The 21434-nt window shown below is 37.5% G+C and overlaps 1 protein-coding gene across 2 annotated transcripts in view; it reads right to left on the reverse strand.

Moving 5' to 3' along the window:
* Nucleotides 1-1154: 1154 nt before the first annotated feature.
* Nucleotides 1155-21434, reverse strand: part of TMPRSS15 (transmembrane serine protease 15) — a 128790-nt gene continuing 108510 nt past the window's right edge. For both annotated transcript variants that reach the window (XM_008520245.2, XM_070597419.1), the window contains 4 exons: nucleotides 12796-12977; nucleotides 11112-11207; nucleotides 7595-7734; nucleotides 1155-2074 (listed from right to left, as the gene is read on the reverse strand). In XM_008520245.2, the coding sequence (XP_008518467.2) occupies nucleotides 1919-2074; nucleotides 7595-7734; nucleotides 11112-11207; nucleotides 12796-12977 (574 nt within the window). In that variant the 3' untranslated portion in view covers nucleotides 1155-1918. The remainder of the gene's footprint in view (nucleotides 2075-7594; nucleotides 7735-11111; nucleotides 11208-12795; nucleotides 12978-21434) is intronic.

Below are 21434 nucleotides of genomic sequence, written 5' to 3' on the forward strand. Positions count from 1 at the left end.
AGCACACCACTTTCTTTTCTTGGCTACCCATCTCTCTGGGCAGAATGAGAGACCAGCTGCTGGGATCTACCTCTTCCCTTGGAACTCCCACCACACATTTCTTCCTTTGGTCAAGACTTGATGGAAGGGGACTATCCTTTCCCCATTGTCTGTGCCACCCAGGATTACAACAGCTGCATGGCAGGAGGGGCAAAGCCATGGGGAAGGGCCTTGGTTTTGCCTTTTATCTTGATCCAGGCCTGGATAACTCTTCTGGTATCAATTACTAACCCCGTAAGTTTCTAGGGGTGGGACAATGAACTTCCCTCTTACTAGAAGGCGGCAGTGAGACTGTACTAAGACGCTCTCAAAATTTTGAAAATTGAAAAGGGGTGCATGGTGTATCTGTTGTGTGTGTTTGTATTTTCAGAACATACTTCTAATATGTGCTTTGAAATGCAGGTGAATTGTGGGACAATATTCAGGGGGTAAAATCAAACAATGCGCCCCACCCCTGCTGCTCCATCCTTCCTGACTGTTAGGAATGGGTCCTTGGAAAGGTCTTAAAAAGAATGGTGTGTTCAGGGAATTCCTGATTTTTGTCCTAAGAATAAATCCCATGATTGTTTACCAGGAATCTGTAGTCCTTAATCATCTCGCCACACCTTCTTTATATGACATTGTTTTCCCTTTCTTTGACCATTCCCCAGAGAGAGTCTTTTGGTGTGAAAACACAAGATTATCTACTGTTCCCTCTCCCAAACTTTCAGGATGACTTACACCTACATGGTGGGCATTTCAGGGGTAGCCCATGTCTCATTTCTTCCGTAAGGCTGGTCTACACTGCTTGATCCCTCCTTTCAACTCTTTTAAGCCTTACTCTCTTCTATTATTTTGAACCACATAGACTCGTGCATAATATGTGTTTGTGTGTTGTATTAAGTAGGTATGAATTTTGTTTTCCTGAATAAATCAATAGATTTTGTGCAGTAAACTGAAGTTTGCATTTACTCTGGAAATTATCCAAGAGGTTAAAGCGGTGAAGCAAATTCATTTATTCCACATTTTTGGCCTTCAAATGGGCAATTCGGCTGTGTCTAAATATGTTTTTCACATATTAGAAACATCCACTGTAACACATATAAATCAGAAAAAAAAAATTTGTAATGGTTGCATTTCTTTGATATGTCATTTTATTTTTTGAAAACTTAAAAAACACTAGCTTGAAATAAATGGACAGTATGAGTAATCCAGGTGAAAAAATGATCGAATAGAACAATGACCATAGCAATTAATTTACCTTTAATTTTGATACAAAGGCAATATTTAGACTTGTGCTCATTTGCTCTTAAATTAACTTATTTGAGAGGAATGTGCAATCAATTTAGTCCACGTCTGTGCCAAGAAATTACAGTACATATTTTTCATCAGTGGAGAAAATATTAAAAATATGCTCAAGATGAATTGGAAATGCATTTAGATAGAAAAGCAGGAAGACTACTGAAATTCTGTTAATAGCAATCTAAGCTGGAATTTAGATAATTGACATGTTTATTTCAAATAATAACATACTTTGTGCAAAACAGTTTATTTCACTTCTTTTCCTAATTTTGCTTGAACTTTCTTAAGTGTATAGTATATGCTTTAAAATAACATTCCTTTAAATAAGAGGTGATAGAAAATAATGATAAAGAATAAAGGAAATGATGATATCTGTGAAAGAACAGCTGTTCACAATAAAACCAAACGTATTCTTCTTTTACTTTGTATTGTAAAGATTAGTTTGATTTTTCTGTCCCTCCCCCCACCCCAGGATTTCAGTGGCTTAGGTAAGAATAAAGGCTTTTAGTAACTATTTTTTATAAAACTATCAATTTCCATGCTCCTTAGAGTGGAATGGAAAAATTGCCTGATTTTCATGTTTTGTTTAGGAAACCATCTAATATAGAAAACTCTGTATCCATTCTGTGAACCTGGAGACCCTGGCATACACCCCTGGGCGATTAGGCCGTGCACATTGGTATCCAAATGACGTCACACCAGCCAGGAACCATCTGTTGTTTTCTTGGCACATTAACGGTCCTCCTGAATCCCCCTAAAGAGTAAATTGCAAAAGAAAATTGTAGCTGTGTGGTTAATGGATATAAATACATAAAATTGTTTGTAGCAAATCAAAAATAAAGATCAAAAATATGATTTAATTGCAAGTCATCTGTATATACTCTCAGCATCCTTCTAGGTCAAGAATGAGAACCTTTTGCTGCTCAATAAGGAAAGAGAGAAACTATAGCAACCGATACTTTGTAATTTATGTGTAGTTTTTTTTTCCAGTTTTATTGAGAAATAATTGACATACATCACTGTAAAGGTTAAAGTATACGGCATGTTAGTTTGATTTACATATATCGTGGAAAGATTACCACAGTAGGTTCAGCTAACATTCATCTTCTCTTATAAATACAATAAAAAGAAAAGAAAGAAGGAAAGAATAAGAGGAAAAAATTTCTCCTAGTGATGAGAACTTGTAGGACCTACTCTCTTAACAAATTTCCTGTATATCATACAGCTGTGTTAGCTACACGCATGATGCTGTACATTACATCCCCAGTACTTATTTGTCTTATAACTGGAAGTTTGTACCTTTTGACCACCTTCCTCCAATTCCCCTTCTCCCCAGCCCCCATCTCTGGTAACTGCAAGTCTGATCTCTTTTTCTATAAAATTTGTTTTTTGTTAGATTCCACATTTAAGTGAGATCATTGTCTTACTCTTTCTGACTTATTTCACTTGGCATAAATCCTTAAAGATCCATCCTTGTTGTCACAAATAGTAGGACTTTCTCATTTTTTAATGGTTGAATAATATTCCATTGTATATATATACCACAACCTCTCTATCCATTCATCCATCGATGACACTTAGGTTGTTTCCATGTCTTGGCTGTTATAAATAATGCTGCAATGAACATGGGGTGCGGATATCTTTTGGAGTTAGTGTTTTTGTTACCTTTGGACATATTCCAAGAAGTGAAATTGCTAGATCACATGGTAGTCTATTTTTAATTTTTTGAGGATGCTTTATACTATCTTCAGGCCAGCTTTGGTGATCTAGTGGTTAAGATTTGGCACTGTAACTGCCATGGCCCATGTTCTTTTCCTGATCAGGGAACCACACCACCTGTCCATCAGTTGTCATACTGTGGCGGCTGTGTGTTGCTGTGATGCCAAAAGCTGTGCCACTGGTGTTTCAAATACCAGCAGGGTCACTCCTAGTGGACAGGTTTCAGCAGAGCTTCCAGACTCACAGACTAGGAAGAAGGACCTGGCCACCCACTTCCGAAAAAAATTGGCCATGAAAACCCTATGGATAGCAGCACAGCACAGTCTGATACAGCGCTGGAAGGTGAGAGGGTGGCGCAAAAAGACCAGGCAGGGTTCCACTTTGCTGTACACAGGATCACTAGAGGTTGGAATCAACTTGATGACACTTAACAACAAATGCTGTTTTCCATAGTGGCTGGTTCAACTTTATATGTAATATTTTATATGCATTTTTATTACAAGAGTTTTCTCATTTTAAATTTGGCATTTTAATAGGTACTAAGAAATTTTCTAAGGTATAACTGTGAACAGCCTGCCAACCACGATATATATTAAAAGCTGATCATTTTTTTTCTTTTTTGAGGAAGATTAGCCCTGAGCTAACATCTGCCGCCAATCCTCCTCTTTTTACTGAGGAAGACTGGCCCTGAGATAACATCCATGCCCATCTTCCTCTACTTTATATGTGGGATGCCTGCCACAGCATGGCATGCCAAGTGGTGCATAGGTCTGCACCTGGGATCCAAACCAGGGAACCCTGGGCCACAGAAGTGGAACACGCAAATTTAACCGCTGAGCCGTGGCACTGCCCCTAACCATTTTTTTAAAGGAGATATGTTCTAAGTATCATGAAGCGCTTAGTGGAAAAGACAATTATTCTGCATTATGCATTTTAGAAAAACTGAAAACTCACACACTAAGTTGATTTTAGTTCTCTTGGGTAGCATTAACTTTTTGGTATTAGACAAATGCAATCCATGATAAAATTTCTAGCGATGGGCACACGTTTTCATTTGAGATTTCAATTGATGAGGAAATGCTTTTAATTTTCGTAAATATTAATTACAGCAGATCCTAGTGGAGTTAATTACATAGATTTTATTTGTACATGATTATTCCTGTGCAATGCAAATGAACATAATGCAAACATATAGCACCATTATTCACTGACAGAATTGACAAATATTTTTCCCATATTGTGCAAAATTTTTAAATTAATCTTTTAAAAATATATTTATGAAAGAATCTAAAGTCTTATGTACTTTGAAATCACTGGTAAAATAGAAAAATTCAACCCCAGCTCAATGTTAGAAACATCCTGAGAGGCTTTTTGCCTGATTTTTTATTATCTTTGGTACTTATCTTTAGGGGGGAAAAATGTGGTCCATAAAAGCACCTTTTCTGTCTTGGGTGAAGAGGAGCATAAATTGCACTGGCAACCACACATTACCTCTTTTCTAGATGTAACAAATGTGTTCAAGCTGTTTGAAGGCAGGAACTGTGACATTTATTTTGGCATCCTAAGCCTTTAGTCCATAAATATGGGTTCAGCAACATTTATGGAATAATAACAATCCAAAGTAAGAATAAATATAGGCTCAAAGTTATATGCTACTTAGAAATTATTAAAAATAAATCTCAACTATTTGGATATTTTTAAAAGAAATCTTTTGGTTTTCTTCATGTTTTCTAAACTAATTGAATTTTTTAATAGGCAATAGAATACAGACACTGGTTACATGAACAAGGACTTTGAATTACCCGGCACATACTGACTCAGGTGCAGTTACTCAAAGAATCCACAGCAGGCTTGATGCCCAACAGCTGAGTGGGCTGTCTGGTTGCGAGATCTATGTCTGATTTTTTCACTTCCCATCATCTAACTACATTTCAGTTCAGTTCTGTAACTTCTCCTTGTCTTAATTTTCTGATTTGTCCAATGATGATATTTCCTTCTTGCACTATCTCAGAGATGTGTAAGTACTTCAAAAAGATGAGTGTCGAGAACATAAAGTATTAATCTAAAATTTATGTTTCCACTTCGATGTTATATTTGTATAGACAAACAAAAATCACGATCTTCTTTGACGAGTATCTAAGTGTAAGGTAAAGGTTGATGACCACTTTTGTTTGGAGAAGTAGTTCCTAAACTTTAGCAAGCATCAGAATCATCGGAGAGCATGCTCGAACACACATCGCTGGGCCCCATGTTTCAAATGCCTGACTCAGCACATATGTGGTGGGGCCTGAGAATCCATAGCTATCTAGCTCTCAGGTGACGCTGATCTGCTGGATCGGAGGCCATGCTTTGAAAATCACTGCTGTAGAATAAGGCTCTGAATGGTTAGCAACATTAGTTTGCTGTTTGCGTTATTCACTTAGGCTTATAGAGAGAGGACATTCTACGGGCCCCTGGGGTGCTTTAAAATCCAAACAGCGGCCTTGCAAATACAAGCCTTTGGTAAACCAGAAGATATCCGAGAACATATGACTGACTAATAAGGCAAATTCCTTGCCACTATAGGGGAAAAAATAATACTTCAAAGAACTTATTCAAGTGATGTATCAATAGTAACATGATCATAATTTTAACTAATGATTCTTATTTAATCAGCTACTCCTTTTATATAACATACTATTAAAGTTGAACAAAGAAAATCACGTGACTCTCTAGACTATTAATTACTCAGTCATGATAACATTACATTACAAAAGGCATTGCTTTGTGTGGGAGCTTTCTTACTTGACAACGAATAACATACTTAGACTCTCTAGAAATCAGAGCCAAATATAAGATTTCAGAGATCTGGCAGGAGTTACCGGCTTAATGTAACCCTAGCATTAACAGCATCAGCAGTTATATTTTCTATCTAGTGCATGAGGCATCTGCCATGTAGCCCCCATTAATTGTAATTGAAGTTGTACAACTGATTTTCCTCTTGAACAATAATTGTCTAAATCTCCCTCTAAGTGGCAATATATCTTACCTTTAGCACACTTTTCATTTTAAAAGGAAAGTATAAGATCCGGAGATAAATTTTAAACAAGGAGAAAGCTATCCTATTTGTCTTGAATTTGCAAGTATGCATTAAAGCAGAATAAATGTAAAACTAAGCTGAGAGTTTAACATGACTTGAGACATTGACTTAACCAGAGGATATATATATATATATATATATATATACAGATTCATCTGCTTAAATGTCTGTTAAAAACATCTTGTATCAAGTCAAATGATTATGATATATATGTGTTAATATATATAACAAGTTGTTTCCACTTTAACAAAGTGAAGCCATTTTCCCATGGTATAAATCGCTACTTCCACATTTGTAAATTGATCATTTGCTCAAAACTGCTATCAGATTTAATATAATCCAGTAGATGTTAATGCATTAATATTTTGTTAATTTTCAGATACAGAAAATTTGTTTACAAAGTCTTGCAATAAAACCTAATATTTTTGAGTGCTTACTTAGTCCCTTATATGTGTTATCTCATTTAAACCTCTCAATAAAACCTAAGTGACTTGCCCCAAATCTGATGAATAAATTTTAAAGCAAGGGCCAAATTACAGTAGTCTGAGCCCAGAACCCACTCTTCTCATGACTACTCCGTGATGCACCTAAAAATTCATTATAATTTGAAAATCAGGCAGAGTTTATTTTTTATTTGCTGAGTATATGTGGATCTCATGGAGCTAATAGTGGTTACATTATTTCTAGGTGGTAAGATGTCTTTGCGTTCCATGAGGGTAGTTCGGAGGTAAGAATTTTCTCTGCGGTTTTCTTTCACGTGCAAGTCAAAAGCTATTGATACTTCAAATATATTGAAGTACTAACATTCAGTGAGTTCATGTTATTACATCTCTAAAATGAAATGTAGAAAATAATGAAAATTCTAGTCTAGGAGTTCCAGATCCAGGGTTATGCCAGGCTGTTGAGTAAGTTCTTTATTTACCTTCCTTCAGGTGGTTGGCTGTAAACTGGCTCTAACGAGGTTAAGAAGGTTGGTTTTCATCCAGAAATTATTTCCGGTCACTGGCCAGCTAGACCATACTCTAAATCAGAGTTGAAAATTAGAGGCTTATAGGCCAAGTTGGCACTCAGACCCGTTTTTGTTTGTTGTTTTGCTTGTATAGAGTTTTAAGGAACTGGAATTTGAAAACAAATGCTTTTTAGCTAAGATGTATACTCTCCAGCTCACACCCAGGCCCATTCGTGCATATTTTATGAATTTTGGCTGTCTTATATCACATTTTATGCCTAGTCGCTAAAGACATCTGATTTATAACCCTTGGTGATAAAAATTAGTTTTGTTTCTAATCCTCAGGTCCACCCAGGAGTACTATGCAAATAGGCCACAAATAAAAGTGAAAAGTCACAGTTTTGTAAAGGAAGAAATGAAGTTAAGACCCTGACGATTTCTTTACTCCTGAATCATTATTTAAGCTAGGAAATCATTATATAGCAACACTTTTTGGAAATGTAGGGTGAGCAGTCTTATATACTTACCTGACAGGAATCTACTCCTCCTTTTTCATAGCCTGCACATACCATATTTTCTGTGATGTTATATTCTGGCATCTGTTGTTGGCATTTCTCATTTGATAGAAGAGGAACATCAGCTTCTTGCAATATGTCTGCAGTGGAACCTGTTCAAAATGGATAATGCAGCCAGCCAGTCAGAAGTGATCAACATACATCCTTGAATGAGCCCCCATCAGTCTTATTTACTTCAACAGTTCACTCTCATTATCAAGTACTGTGTGTATATATAATGGAATGAAATGCTAAACCTTGTACTTTAAAGCACATAATAAAGCCCATCTGTGGATTTTGCCAAATGGATAACAGTAAAGCACTTTAGTTCCCAAAGGCTAGCAGGAATGGTGGATTGGACTTGACAGTCTTTAGGCATTTTCGGTAATTTTGAACAGTTACAGTATTGCTCATGGGGGGAAAAAAGCCCATGAACACAAAGTGTTTCATTCATGGAAATGAGCAATTGCTCAGAAATCCAGAAGTGCTTTTCATTTGGCACCTGAAGAGGTGCTCCTTTCTAATAGCATTCGGCTCCTTTGTGATGCTGTGTGGGTGAGCAGGTGCACCTGGAGCAGCAGACAAGCTCACACAAACCCGGCCCCGGTCTAAGGGCAATCGGCTTGTCATCCACGTGTAGGGGAAGAGAAAGGAGGCATTCTGTAGTTAAGTGTATTTCCATGCTTTTTACAAAATGACTCATCGACTGGAAGCGTGAATCTCTGTTTACTGAAATACTAGTCTCAAGAGGGATGTGAAACGAGCAGGTGTCTAGCGTCCCAGAAAAGATACATGATAAGCACTTTCTAATAATTAACAATTCTATTTGGTTCCTCAAGAGAGGCAGATGAAGATAAGTTAGTGCATATGACAGCCAGGGTTATTGCAAAAGTGTATGTGACCTCATTTCTAGCTAAGTTTAATCCGCATACTAAAGAGACAGGAAGGAAACAAACCTGAGTGTGTGTGTGTGTGTGTGTGTGTGTGTGTGTGTATGTACAATGTAGGTGCAAAGCAACATATGTGCAACTCATTGGTGTGTCAGTAAATGTTTAATAACTGGTTTTCAAGAAACAAAAGGCGCCGATGCATATTGTCTACTGATTCGCCTGGTGTAAACACTCCAGCCATGGCCGGTTTCAAGGTACCAGCACTACAGAGAACACGGAGTTGGAAGGAGATTTGCACAAATTACTACTTCCAGCTGGTGCCAGTGACTCCAGAAAAACACCAGTGGATGACATTTAAAGTTTGGCAATGGACTTTAAGTTAAGAAAGTGAATTGGAGAGGTTAAGATAGAGGAAAAAAATTCAGCATCTCACAGTCATCCATCCTACGAGACTGAGGATGGGCTGGTAGACTCTAGTTTCCTATTAAAAGTCAAAGCCAATTTTGCTGTTTATCAAGGAATTAAAAAAACTGGTTGGGTGTATGATAAAACTCTTTGGAAAAAGAACATTTGAGCAGTGTTCTTACATTTAATATTTTTGTGTCAACATGATTTGCCATGAGAATAATGGAGAATATACATATACACACACACAAAGATACATAAAAAGTCAGTTATTTTAAGTTTACTAATTGCCTTAATTTAACAAACTAACATTACTTCATTCTTTCCTAGTGAACAATATGTTCATGGTTTTCCCAGCTAACTAATTAATATAATGTACTCAGAAGGGGGAAAACTGGAATCTTATGAAATTAAGTAGCTGGAAACCATAAGGCAAAGTTCATAAAATTCATTAAAATTGCCATCACCCAGGAAATATTTAAATATGATCTGGCTGTTTATTCCTAAATGAAACTGATCTAAGATAACAGTTTTTTTCTTGGCTCCATATCACTCTTAGAGACCTTTCTTAAGTCAATTAAATGCATATCTTTAGTAACAATAAGTAAATGTGAGTCAAGTTTACTCAACTCTTAAAAAAAAATACCCACTTCCGATGGAATAAAGAGTCTTAAATTTTATTAGCGGATAATTTGTTTTTGAAGAGTCTACATTGTGGTCATAAATGTCCTTTAGTTTGAAGTCTGAGAGAGAGAATATCTATCCAGAAATCATTTTTACTCTTTCAATTTCAAATGTAATAAATCATGACATTTTTCAAGTAGAGAAAACAAAAGAATATACAGTTCTTTGACTTCGATACCCTTTACGCACAGCAGACATGGGGCATTCTCAGCAACGTAATGTAATTGCAGTGGAGAATCTTTGAATCATCAGGCAAGGATTTGACTTACAACTTTATGCTTTCTTTTATAAAAAGTAAGTGTTTTCAGCTGTGAATGCGCTGCTTCTGAGACCTGCACCTCTCCGCAAAATTTTGTGCCTTTTCATCCTATATGGAATTAGGATTTTTAAATATTGTGCCTATGATCCACTGCAACTACAGAAGCCAGGTCACCCGGCAGACTACAGTGCCTTTCCTTGTTGCTTAGTTATTAATGAATGGTCCAAACTCTGTTCTAGATGGAGTCACTCCTATTAGAAATTCCAAAGTCAATGAGACTTGCAGTTACATTTAGAGGGTAAGAAATACTGGAATCCTTTTTTCTCTTTTAATCATGTTTGGTTAGTTTTACTATGTGTCTTTTCTGTGTTTGGAAAACATGTTATTAAACAACATTAGTGAGTCAATGGCATATAAATTTATAGTCTTTGTTGTAGGATCCGTGCAGTGTCTGAGTCTTCTTGTCAGTAGGCAGAATCAGCAGGTTGGAGTTCAAAGGGATTTCCTTCTCATTTTAGGGAACGTGAGTGTGAGACTTTTATGCGATAAATATAGTTTTACAGATTTGGGAAAGGTAACAGGTAATAATTTGGCTTTTTCTTCTTTTTCTTGCAGAGAAAGATTTGCTCTGAGCTAACATCTGTTGCCAAATTCCTCTTTTTTTTTTTCTCACCAAAGACCCAGTGCATGGTTGTAGATTCTAGTTGCAAGTTGTTGTAGTTCTTCTATGTGAGCTGCCACCACAGCATGGCTACTGACTGATGGGTGGTGTGGTTCTGTGATACGGAAGTGAACCCAGGTCGCTGAAGTGGGAGCGCCAAATTTAACCACAGGGCCATCAGGGCTGGCTCAGTTTGGCTTCTGATGAGACTTTATGTGCTTTACAAAAATAAATTTTTGTAACTTTTGATTGTATTCATTTTAATAGATGTATCTTTTCTCTTATCAGAGTTTTTATAATACTAAAATTAAATACTGAGTTTGGGGGATGTTTGAATTCCCCTTCAGTAAAGATTAACATCTTTTAATATGCTCTACATGATCTGGGAACATTTTTTAAAACTTTAGAAAAAGATTCTAAGCTATAGAAATATACAACATATGAATATAAGACTGACAGTGCTTTTAGGAGACGTTGCAAAAATTGTTATAATATAAGAGTTCAAAAAATGTTGAATGTATTCACAAGATTGTGCAGTAACATACTTTTTACTAGTAGGCATTTTCTTTTCTTCTGAGTCTAATAATTTACCTTGATATTCAACAGTTCCCCAGCCAGCAATAGAACAAATGCTTCCTGGAGGAAAAACTTGATTTTCTTCTGGTAAACAAATAGGTTGTATATAATCTGAAAAAACGAAACAAAAACAAGAACAAACACACATGCATTTCCAATAAGGTTTAAAAGTAAATCATTTTCAATATTTCATCTAAAAAAAACCTTGTAGCTTTGTTTTATCCCACCTGAAAAGTTTTTAGATGTCAATCTTAGGGGAAAGAAGTCTTTTCTTTCTTTCTTTCTTCTTTCTTCCTCCCTCCCTCCCTCTGTTCCTCCTTCCTTCCTTGCTCCTCCTTCCTTCCTTCCTCCTTCTTTCCTTCCTTCCTTTCTTTCTTTTCCTTCCTTCCTTCCTTTCTTGGTGAGGAAGATTGCCCCTGAGCTAACATCTGCACCAATCTTCCTCTGTTTTATCTGTGGGATGCTGCCACAGCACGGCTTGATGTGTGGTGTGTAGGTCCTTACCCAGGATCCAAAGCACAAACCTAACCACTATGCCACTGGGCTGGTTCCCAAAAGAAGCACTGTAGAGGAGCACTTCTTTGACAGTGGATTAGGTACCACTGGTGGCCTTTCAGGATCCTCTACATTGTTTCCTTATTACTTTTTTATAATGTTAACAATGTCTTTAGTTCTGGAGTTCATCATTTATATTTGATTTTTAAATAGTCATGGTGCTTATTAGAAAGTAATGCCAATTCTGTGAAAATCTTGGGAAAGCTGTTTTTCAGGGTCAATTAAGAGAAAGCTGGGCAACTGTTCTGAGATTTTTTTGATTTTCCCCAATTATCCCACATTAAAAAAGCATTTAGATGATTGTTTTACAGAGCACTCATGGAAACATTAGCATTGGTCACTGACTTTTAAAGCCTTCTCCAACAATTTACAAGCCACCTCACAGTTATATGGGTACTCACTACATGTAAGACCAAGGGCAGATACAGAAATGAATAAGATATGGTGCTTACCCTCAAGGACAGGGCTGTGTAATTAACCACAGTCATAGTCTGCTTTTGATAGGTGCCATGATACATGTGGAGACCAAATTGTATAAGAGCACCAAGACGGCAGCACTTTCTCCTAACTGGGGATTGGAAAAGTCTTCAGAGTAAAGCTTGGAGTTGAGCAGAGCCCTTAAGAGTAAAGTTCACCCTCTCAGGTGATTTCTTGTATGTTATCTAAGTATTTAGAGTAAGTCTTCCATCTGCCGCTTTATCAATATTATTTAATCTCCTTGAAAATATTCATTCTATGGATAACAATTTTTACTCACTTAACTCTTAGAACATAGCCTCTTCTCTCAGTTTGTCCTCCTCTGGTCTTTGTGGCAGATAGATTGCTTTTCTTTCACACGAGAAATAGAGAAAGCATGCATTATAGCATGACCTGTTTTCTCTGGGCTGCTTCTTTGAATTTACCATCATAGAGGGCTCTGAGAGTTTTACTCTACCAGTCAACTTTCCAGATAGTCGGATTTAAACACCTTGAGAGGGTGATTCCATATGTTTCTCTGCATTCCCTGATGCCATTTAAATTATAATGATTTCTATAACAAATTATCCAAACTTATGAACTATTAATGTATTGGTATTGATAACACTTCAAATCTAAATTTGATTTAACTTAGGCATGTAAGACGACTAAAAGTGATTTCTTTTACCTGTGTAATTCACTTTAAATTCAAGGTGCATCATGGCGATGTCACTCTCCTTTCTCCGTTTATTGTAATGTGGATTAATGACAATTTGATCTATCAACCGGGTTACTACTTGAGGAGAAGTCAGATTCGATGTCATTTGCAGGCCAAGGATTGCTTTCCACTTAGAGGGCTCTAGATTTCTCCTGCAGATTAGAATAAAGAAGTATAAGAAACTCTCCATCCACAGCAGTTCCTTTCTAGGGATCTTTGTAGTAGATATTTCAGAACTCCGCGTTTCCATCCTAAAATATTCTTGAATTTCTCTGAAGGGTTCTTCTTTAAAAATATTCTTTTAATTTTCATTTCTCTAACCAGACCCTAGAGGAAGCCTTAATTAGTGCTAATTTCTCTCCATCACTTCTTTTAAATCATCTCTTGATCTCTAGTTCTGGATTGTGGTTCTCAACTTTGGTTTCACATTAGAATTATCGGGAGTGCTTCTGAATAAAGCTGATACATGCTCACCTGTCCCTATCTCTGATTTAAAGAGTCTGGGATAGGCCAGGGGAGTTTTTAAAAAAATATTTTTAAGTGAAATCTCCAAGTTTGTGCTAATATATGGCCAGGTTTAAAACCATTGCTTTAGATCACATTCCACTGTGGAGACTGCAGTCAACACCTTGGTCCAGGGTTTCTTCAGTCAATCACAGCAGCTACAGTCGTCACGGAACGAGGCTCAGGAACATTCCCCTGCTCAGGGGGTCATTGAATTCACACAGAGCTAAGGCAATAAAACCTATTATGATGCTTATAATCTAACATATGAACTTGAGTAATTTCTATTTATAATGAACTTGAATAATTGTTCATGTATTATCTTGGCCATTGGTAATGTATTGGTAAAGGATAACATTTGTATTGTAGGACAGATTAAATTGGATAGTATATTATAATTTGAAAGTGAGCAGGGACTTCTAAATGTGCTATTGACCTGCAATATCTTCACTCCGAGAAATTACCAATGAACAACCGAAATTAAGATGATTGAGCCTTATCCGCGATGAAGTCAAAATTAAATAACTTCAATTATAACAGCAAATGACTTAATTCTTAATAGTTGCAAATGCCTAGTTTAACACAGTATTTTACATGTTAAAATCAAAGTCACTTACAAATATATAATGGGGATAGAGTTATTTCAAGTCCATCTGTCTATCTTTTTTATCTTTCTATTCATCACTTTGTCATATTTCCCAAAGGACCATCTTTGATCATGTAACAGTCATCAATAAAGCCAATGAATGCCCAAGCATCCAGTAAGCATCCACTGATAACCACACTACATTAAAATCTGAGGAAAGTTCCTTAAGTGCTTTATAGCAATAGAATAATTCCCATTTATGGAGAACCTACTCGGTGCCAAGTGTAGTGCCAGGTACTTTGACCGCATCATCTCATTTCATCCTTTCCACAATGCTGCGGATTTTTACAATTAGAGCAAACTGGGTGCCAATAGTTTAAATGGTAGATAGAGACTTGAATGGGGACTGTCTGACTTTAGAGACTGCGATTGCACTAGCATACTGGGGTGCCTCCTGTAGCTATGGGCAGGGTTCTGTGGGAGGGGTTGAGAACATGAGGGGAGGGTTGGGGGAACAGGAGGGAGAGACATGCCTGCCATTGGGTATCTGGACTCAAGTAGTGGAAGATGTCTCCTGTGTTTGGTGGCAGCTCCTTTAGTGCCCAGATGCTGAGCCAGGAGGGCATTATGGTGCTGCAGAGGCCCTGTTTGCTTGTCAAGAGGCCTTTTCACTTTCTCTTCTCCAAGTCAGAGGAGTCTGTACTTTGGCCACGCTGGACACACTGGTAATTTCAGGCATTCTGAAATTCCCACTGTACCTTGGGACTCCCTTGCCCACCTTGGCCTACTCAAAGAGAGGGGATAGAGTGAATCTCTTCCCTGGTGTCCTATCTCTGAAATTCTTTCTCTGGCCTGTGTTTAAGTATGTTTCCTAAAGCTCAATCAGTTGTGGTTGTCACTTGATTAGCATACCTGTTAGGACTGACAGGTAACAGGAAATCACACATTTTAAAGACTTGTATGTTCTTCACTCAACATTTAACTCATATATTTACTCAATATTCACAAATAAATGAATCTTACCATTGCTACACCATATGCTTCCTACTTTGCATTTAATTATATTTATTTATATATAATATAGTTTGCATTATAATTATAGTATTTATATAACCAACATATTATATTAAGATTTATATCATCAGTATTTAAATTATCTATATAAATATTAATGATATAACATTTAAATAACTATTAACATTTTTGCTCAAAGAGAGTATGAGCGCATTATACAGATTCCACTTTGAAGTTAATAGAGCAGTTAATTATCAAAAATGACAGGATTGTCTCTTTAAATGCTTTTTACATATTTTATCTTCAGAAAAAATCACATGGAAGTTCAGAGAGATATGTGTACATACTGTACCCTATGTGAGAACTATAAAAATAATTACTGATATGAGAGAGCTTATCGGGAGCACAAAGTTTAGTAGTCACCGTTTTCTCTCATTATCTTAAAGTTTTGAGTAGAAAAACAATACGTGAACCATGAACTGTGAAGATTAAACATGAGTGCTACAAGCTATTGGTCTAATTAAATACAGCTTACAGAAATGTTGATCTGACACATTCTTAATGAGTTTAAAAATTGTTATTGTCCTACATGGAAAATATTTTTATTTCTCCTGCACCTATAAGTAGCACTATAAGAAAGAAATATCCCTCCAACATGTATCGTTTGCATTTATTTCTCAAGTCCCAGTCTGCAAAACTTTCTGTGTCTATGAACTTGCCCAGCACAAGCCCAACACCAACACAAGCACCACTGGAGTGACTACATCCTTCCCTTGGAGGAAAATGACTTGAGAATACAGGAGTTTTAGCCAATGGTACTAAAATTTTATGAATCACCCGAGGAAGGTGACAAAAATTCAATTCCTAATTTCCACCTCTGGAGATTCTAGTTTGGAAGTTTGGAGTGGGATCCAAGAACCTGTACCTTGTAATCACTGTTGTGATATCGAGCAATACAGAAATCCTCCTAGCTTTTCCACTCAGCCGAGGTCAAGAAACGGGAGAAGAAAGCCTTTAGAGAAACAATTGCAGATGGAGAGATGGAGAGATATTTTAAAAATTTCTTGTCTCAGAGCATCTACATTCTAAGAAAACAAGAAAAACTACAGGACAGAAGAGAGATGTGGATGGGAAAAGGAAATAACTCCATTGGATAGGCAGGCTCCAATCCAGCAAAGTTCAAAGGTGGCAGAAACAAGGCACATTTAGGTAGGGAAAGTTGACTGACTTTATGCTGCATTTCACTTATGCCTGCTGTGTCCAAGTAAAATGGTTTTCTCAGTGGCAAGGGAAAGAAAGGCACAAGTTGGGAGGGAATAGAATGACATGTATTCCTGACTCTGTAACCTCAAAGACTAGCATACGTCTTGGAACACAGTAGGTGCCCCGCAGATGCTGCTCTGGGTGGGATGAACTAAGACTATGCCTTTCTATGTTGCTATGTGCTGGTGTGGAAATAATTTCAGTACTCAGAGCGTGAGGGTGTCCATTTGTAAGTAGGATTTTTATTGTGGTAGAAAGTAAATATGGCAGGATAATTAGGATAGAGCAGCACAATATGCTAAAAGAAAAAAATAATCAATGGGAAACCCATAACTGTAAGTTGAAATATCTTTTTCTGTTCTACTATAATCCAAAGTGGCTCTTTAGTCAAGTTTGCCCACTTCCCACCTCAATGTCTTCCCCGAGCATAGTGCTTTTGGTCTTTACTAATATTCTCTACTAAATGGAAAAAGGATTCCTGGGGGATAGCCAATTCCAATTTTTAAGGCAAGTAAAAATTAGGATGTCTCTGAAATACAGTGTCATTGTCAGAAAGTAAGAAAGTTTTCAAGAATATCAGGGGTGATTTAAAAATAACAAAGGAGCTAGATTAAATGAGATAACACTGGGCAGTTTTAACAATTTGAACATAATATAATACTCATAATAGCTATTTTAGGTAATAAAGTAAATTGTTAATGAAGGGCCGTGAGTCCATAATAAAACTCAAAAGAGAAAATTAAAGCATGTAAAAGGTAGTTGTATCATAAAAGAAGGGTGGACAGCAGGATATGTTCAATTATTATTCTTTTCATGAGTAAGGGCAAGACTTTTATGCATCTGAGTATTTTTATTTCTTAAGTAGAAATCTGTTTTTAAAATTTGAGTATGCACTTATTTGTTTAAGTGTAAGAAAGAGAAGTACGGGGAACCAGGAGTGAGTGAAAGAATCCTCAGCATTGTTTGACCTGGTGGATTATTTCCAGAAACTTAAGGAATCACCTCTGAGCTCCTTTCTTCACTTGACTTCCAGGGATCTCCAGGCACTTGTGATTTTCCTTTTATTTTTACTCTCTGCTTTTCCTCAGTATTTTTTGCCTTCAGCTCTTTTCTTCTTTTCAAAATCTAAATGTTTAGAATACTCCAGAGTTCTGCCTTCCACCTTCTTCTTTTCTCCATTTACACTAATTCCATAGATGATCTTATCTAATGCCATGACTTTAAATACCAACCATATGCAGAAAACTTCCAAATTGTTATTTCAATTCTTGATTTCTCCTCTGAATTATAGGATCACATGCCGACATGCCAACTGGACAATAAATACCACTTGGATTCTAGTAGGAAGACCTAAATTTAATATATAAAAATCAGAATTCTCATTCCCTTTCCAATCCTCTCTCTTCCCATTTTCCTCATCTCAATAAATATCAACACTCACCCTGTTGCTCAAACCCAAACCCTTGATTCTTCTCTTTTCCTTACTCCTTATCTGTCTGTGATCATTAGTAAATTCAGATGACCCTAATCATTTGAACTTACTAATGAGATGCAGCCATTTGTCTGGCTTCCTCAGCCACGATCATAGGGCCATTACTGTCTCTTTCTAACCGGTCCCCCTGATTCCACTCTTGCTCCTTTCAGCAGTCTCATCTCCACACAGAAGCCTGATTAGATAATGTCACTCTTCAGCCTTCCAAATGGTCTCACATCTCATTTACCACGGCCTACTGAGTCTGCTCTAGGTCTTATGATCTTGTCCTGCCTACACCTCCAATCTTATTCCTACCTTCCTCTACCAGTCTCTTCCTGGTCAAAAGCAAGAGCCGGACTGCTTGATATTTCTCTTTTCTGCCCTAACCTGTAATGTAAGCTTTCTTATGGCAAGGATTTTGTTGGTCTGCAGAGCACTATCGTCCCTAAAACTTAAAACAATGCTTGGCACAGGTAAGTGCTCAATATCATTTGATTGAGTGAATGTATGAAAAACAGGAAGCAATCCAGGAGATAGAAAGACTGAGCACCACCAGTGTTCGCACATAATAGTGAGGTAAAGAGAGGGTAGTTGCATATCAAGCCCCATCAGCTCAAGCAGTTACATAAAAACAATTAAGGAAAAAGAAGGTTAAATAATATGATTCAAGATGATGAACTAGGGGCCGGCCCTGTGGCCGAGTTGTTAAGTTCACGTGCTCCACTTCGATGGCCTGGGGTTCACTGGTTCAGATACTGGGCATGGACCTATACACTGCTCATCAATCAGTAATGATTATATAAGGAATATGTTATTAAAAATCATGTTAATGGGGGCAGACCTACACACTGCTCAACAAACATGCTGTGGTGGCATCCCACATAGGAAAATTAGAAGGACTTACAATTAAGATATACAACTGTGTGGTGGGGCTTTGGGAAGAAGAAAAAAAGAGGATGATTGGCAACAGAAGCTAGCTCAGGGCCAACCTTCCTTAGCAAAAAATAAAAGCATACCTCTAAAAAATATTCTTGAAATAGACGATTTCATGTGTGATATGTTTTGGGGTATGGTAAGAAATACACACCACTATTTATACTTTATTTAGTGCTAAATTAATTTAACTGATATAGCTAATAATAACTTGAAAACCAACTTTTTAAACCAGTAAGTATTGATTATAAAATAATATTATTTAATTAATTGGTACTGTAATTGAAATTTTAAATTTAAACTCTTCTGAATGCCCCTAACACTTTAAAATGGACTAAGATAAAGAACATACCAAATATAATACTTAAAAAATTCTTTTATTTCCACTTAACCCTACTCTAGAAAATAAACATCATATGTTTAACTCATTTCTTTATCTATTTATTTACCTATTCTTATCACTTTAGGAGATTAGATTAATAATTAATATATTCTCTCCAGGTTACAAAAACACTATAATATTTTTTCAAGATTATAGTAATTTTTACAGATCTAAAAGAAGAGGAGCATTTTCTTAGGCCAGCAGAGAGTTCAAAATCAGATTAGTGATTTAACGGTGTTTGGTTACAGCATAGATTTTGGTTCCTTTTCTAAGGTATTTCAAATTTAAGCTACTAGACACCTTTGTGACAGTTAAAATTCTCTGATTGCATCACTAGGACTTTTCATATTTATACATTTCCCATAGGCTTTTATGAGTTTCCCAACTTGCATCTCCTCCTTAAAATTATGCATTCTTTAGGTCTCCCTTGGCCAATATTATGCAACCCCATTTTCTTGACATTATTCTATTAGCACTATCTTTTTTTGAATAAGATTAGCCTTGAGCCAGCATCCACCACCAATCCTCCTCTTTTTGCGGAGGAAGACTGGCCCTGAGCTAACATCCATGCCCATCTTCCTCTACTTTATATGTGGGACACCTGCCACTGCATGGCTTGACAAATGGTTTTGTAGGTCTGTACCTGGGATGCAAACCAGTGAACCCTGGGCCACCAAAGCAGAACATGCGAACTTATTCCCTACACCACTAGGCCCTCCCATTTCAAGAATGTTAACATCTGTTTTAAGTAATTGTTTCAATAAGGAATGAAGTAATTCATATGATGCATTTGGTCTTCTCTGATGAGAAAATTAAAGAATGGAAGATTGTTAAGAGGCCTCTTTACAGGTAATTTCATCATTAATATATGTCTATTCAATAGGTGTGGTCAAAACTATAAATCTCTTTTTGACTTCCCACCCAAGAGGCTGACTAGTGGTCACTTCTGGAAGAAGTGAGGATGATTGACTGGAAAGGGGTATTAGGGAACTTTCTAGGTGATGGAAATGTCTCATGTCTTTATAGGAGTAAGGGCTACACAGGCACATGCTTTTTTCAAAATTCATCAAATTGTGCACTTAAGATTATGCATTTTGCCATACGTCAGTAGGAAAAAGATGGAAAACAAATATTAAAAGGTTGGTAAGTCTGCTTTACACAGTGGTATGGGTTAAAAATTCTCAAACTAATTTTTGTGTTCTAAGCTTGAGCAAGTAGGTAAATATTTTGCAGGTAGGAGGAAAAGCTTTCTCATTATTGGAGATAAGAGTTACAAATATGGAAGGAGAAACGCCTACATGTACCCTGTGGTATTTTACTTGAATTGGAGCTATCATTTTGAGTTCACATTTATAGGCATATAGCTATGTCTGTTGAGAGGATCTCAGAGGAGGACACACCAGCAGTGGGAAGGTGATTAAAAGATCTTGCTTTTTTAAGATGTAGAAGCAACTAAAGCTAGATAATGGGATTCACATTTCTTGTAGAAAGCTTGATTTGAGGACTAGGACAGGGAAAGCAGAAGATAAACCTGGAGCTTCTTATTTTGCCAGAAAATAAAGAAGTTCTCAAAAAATGAGGATATATTGGAGTGATGTCAGCACCATGGTGGAGTGAGTTGTTCCCTTTGTCTCTCCCCTATGAGTTACACCTAAACAGACATCCGTTAACCAACAGAGGATTCCCTACACAGCACAATAGTATGCTAAGAGATCCATGCAGCTATACATCTGAAGGTGGGTGGGCTGGACTCGCTGGAAGTAGTGGAACTAAGGCAGTGGCCCCCTCCCGCTCCTCGGTGGCAGCAATCCAGGTTGTGGGTCCTCACACAGAGGCCAGTGTGGCTGTGAGTAGAGGTGGGGTTAGGCCAGCCCATGCACGGACACTTGCAGAGCCCAGCCTGTGGGAGCACCCACTGTGTTGCAACTGTTCTGCCCATGCAAATGCTCCCCACCAAGTGGTGGTGGCTCAGTCTCTTAGACTGCATGAAGGTGCCCCACCCAAGTGGCTGCACACAGTCCATGCAAACTAAGAGTGGCCTGACCAGCAAAATTACAGGCAAATAGGGAGGGAACAGAAAAAGTAGCCTCTGCTACATCCCCCAGAAGTGGCAGGCGGACTTTGTGATCAGAAGCAATAGGAACCATAGCAGAACTGGGGACCCAGACCTCAGTCGTGGCAACTTCGACACCAGCTCCACCAGCAACAGGGGCTGTATACACAGGTCCCTGGGTCCCCACATCCCCACCAGTGACAGTGACACCCATGAAGTCAGCATTCCTGGCAGTGGTGCAACCAGCACCCCAAGATGACCCAGGAAGAGCAGCACGGGTGGTGCACAGGACAGCAGCATTCAAACCTATGGAGACCCAGTGGAGGAACACATGACACAAGTGACCAGACCAAGGTAACCAAAGTTGTACCCAAATAAGAAAATGTGATTACTGACACAA

Source organism: Equus przewalskii, chromosome 27, assembly GCF_037783145.1.
Source record: "Equus przewalskii isolate Varuska chromosome 27, EquPr2, whole genome shotgun sequence".
NCBI lineage: Eukaryota > Metazoa > Chordata > Mammalia > Perissodactyla > Equidae > Equus > Equus przewalskii.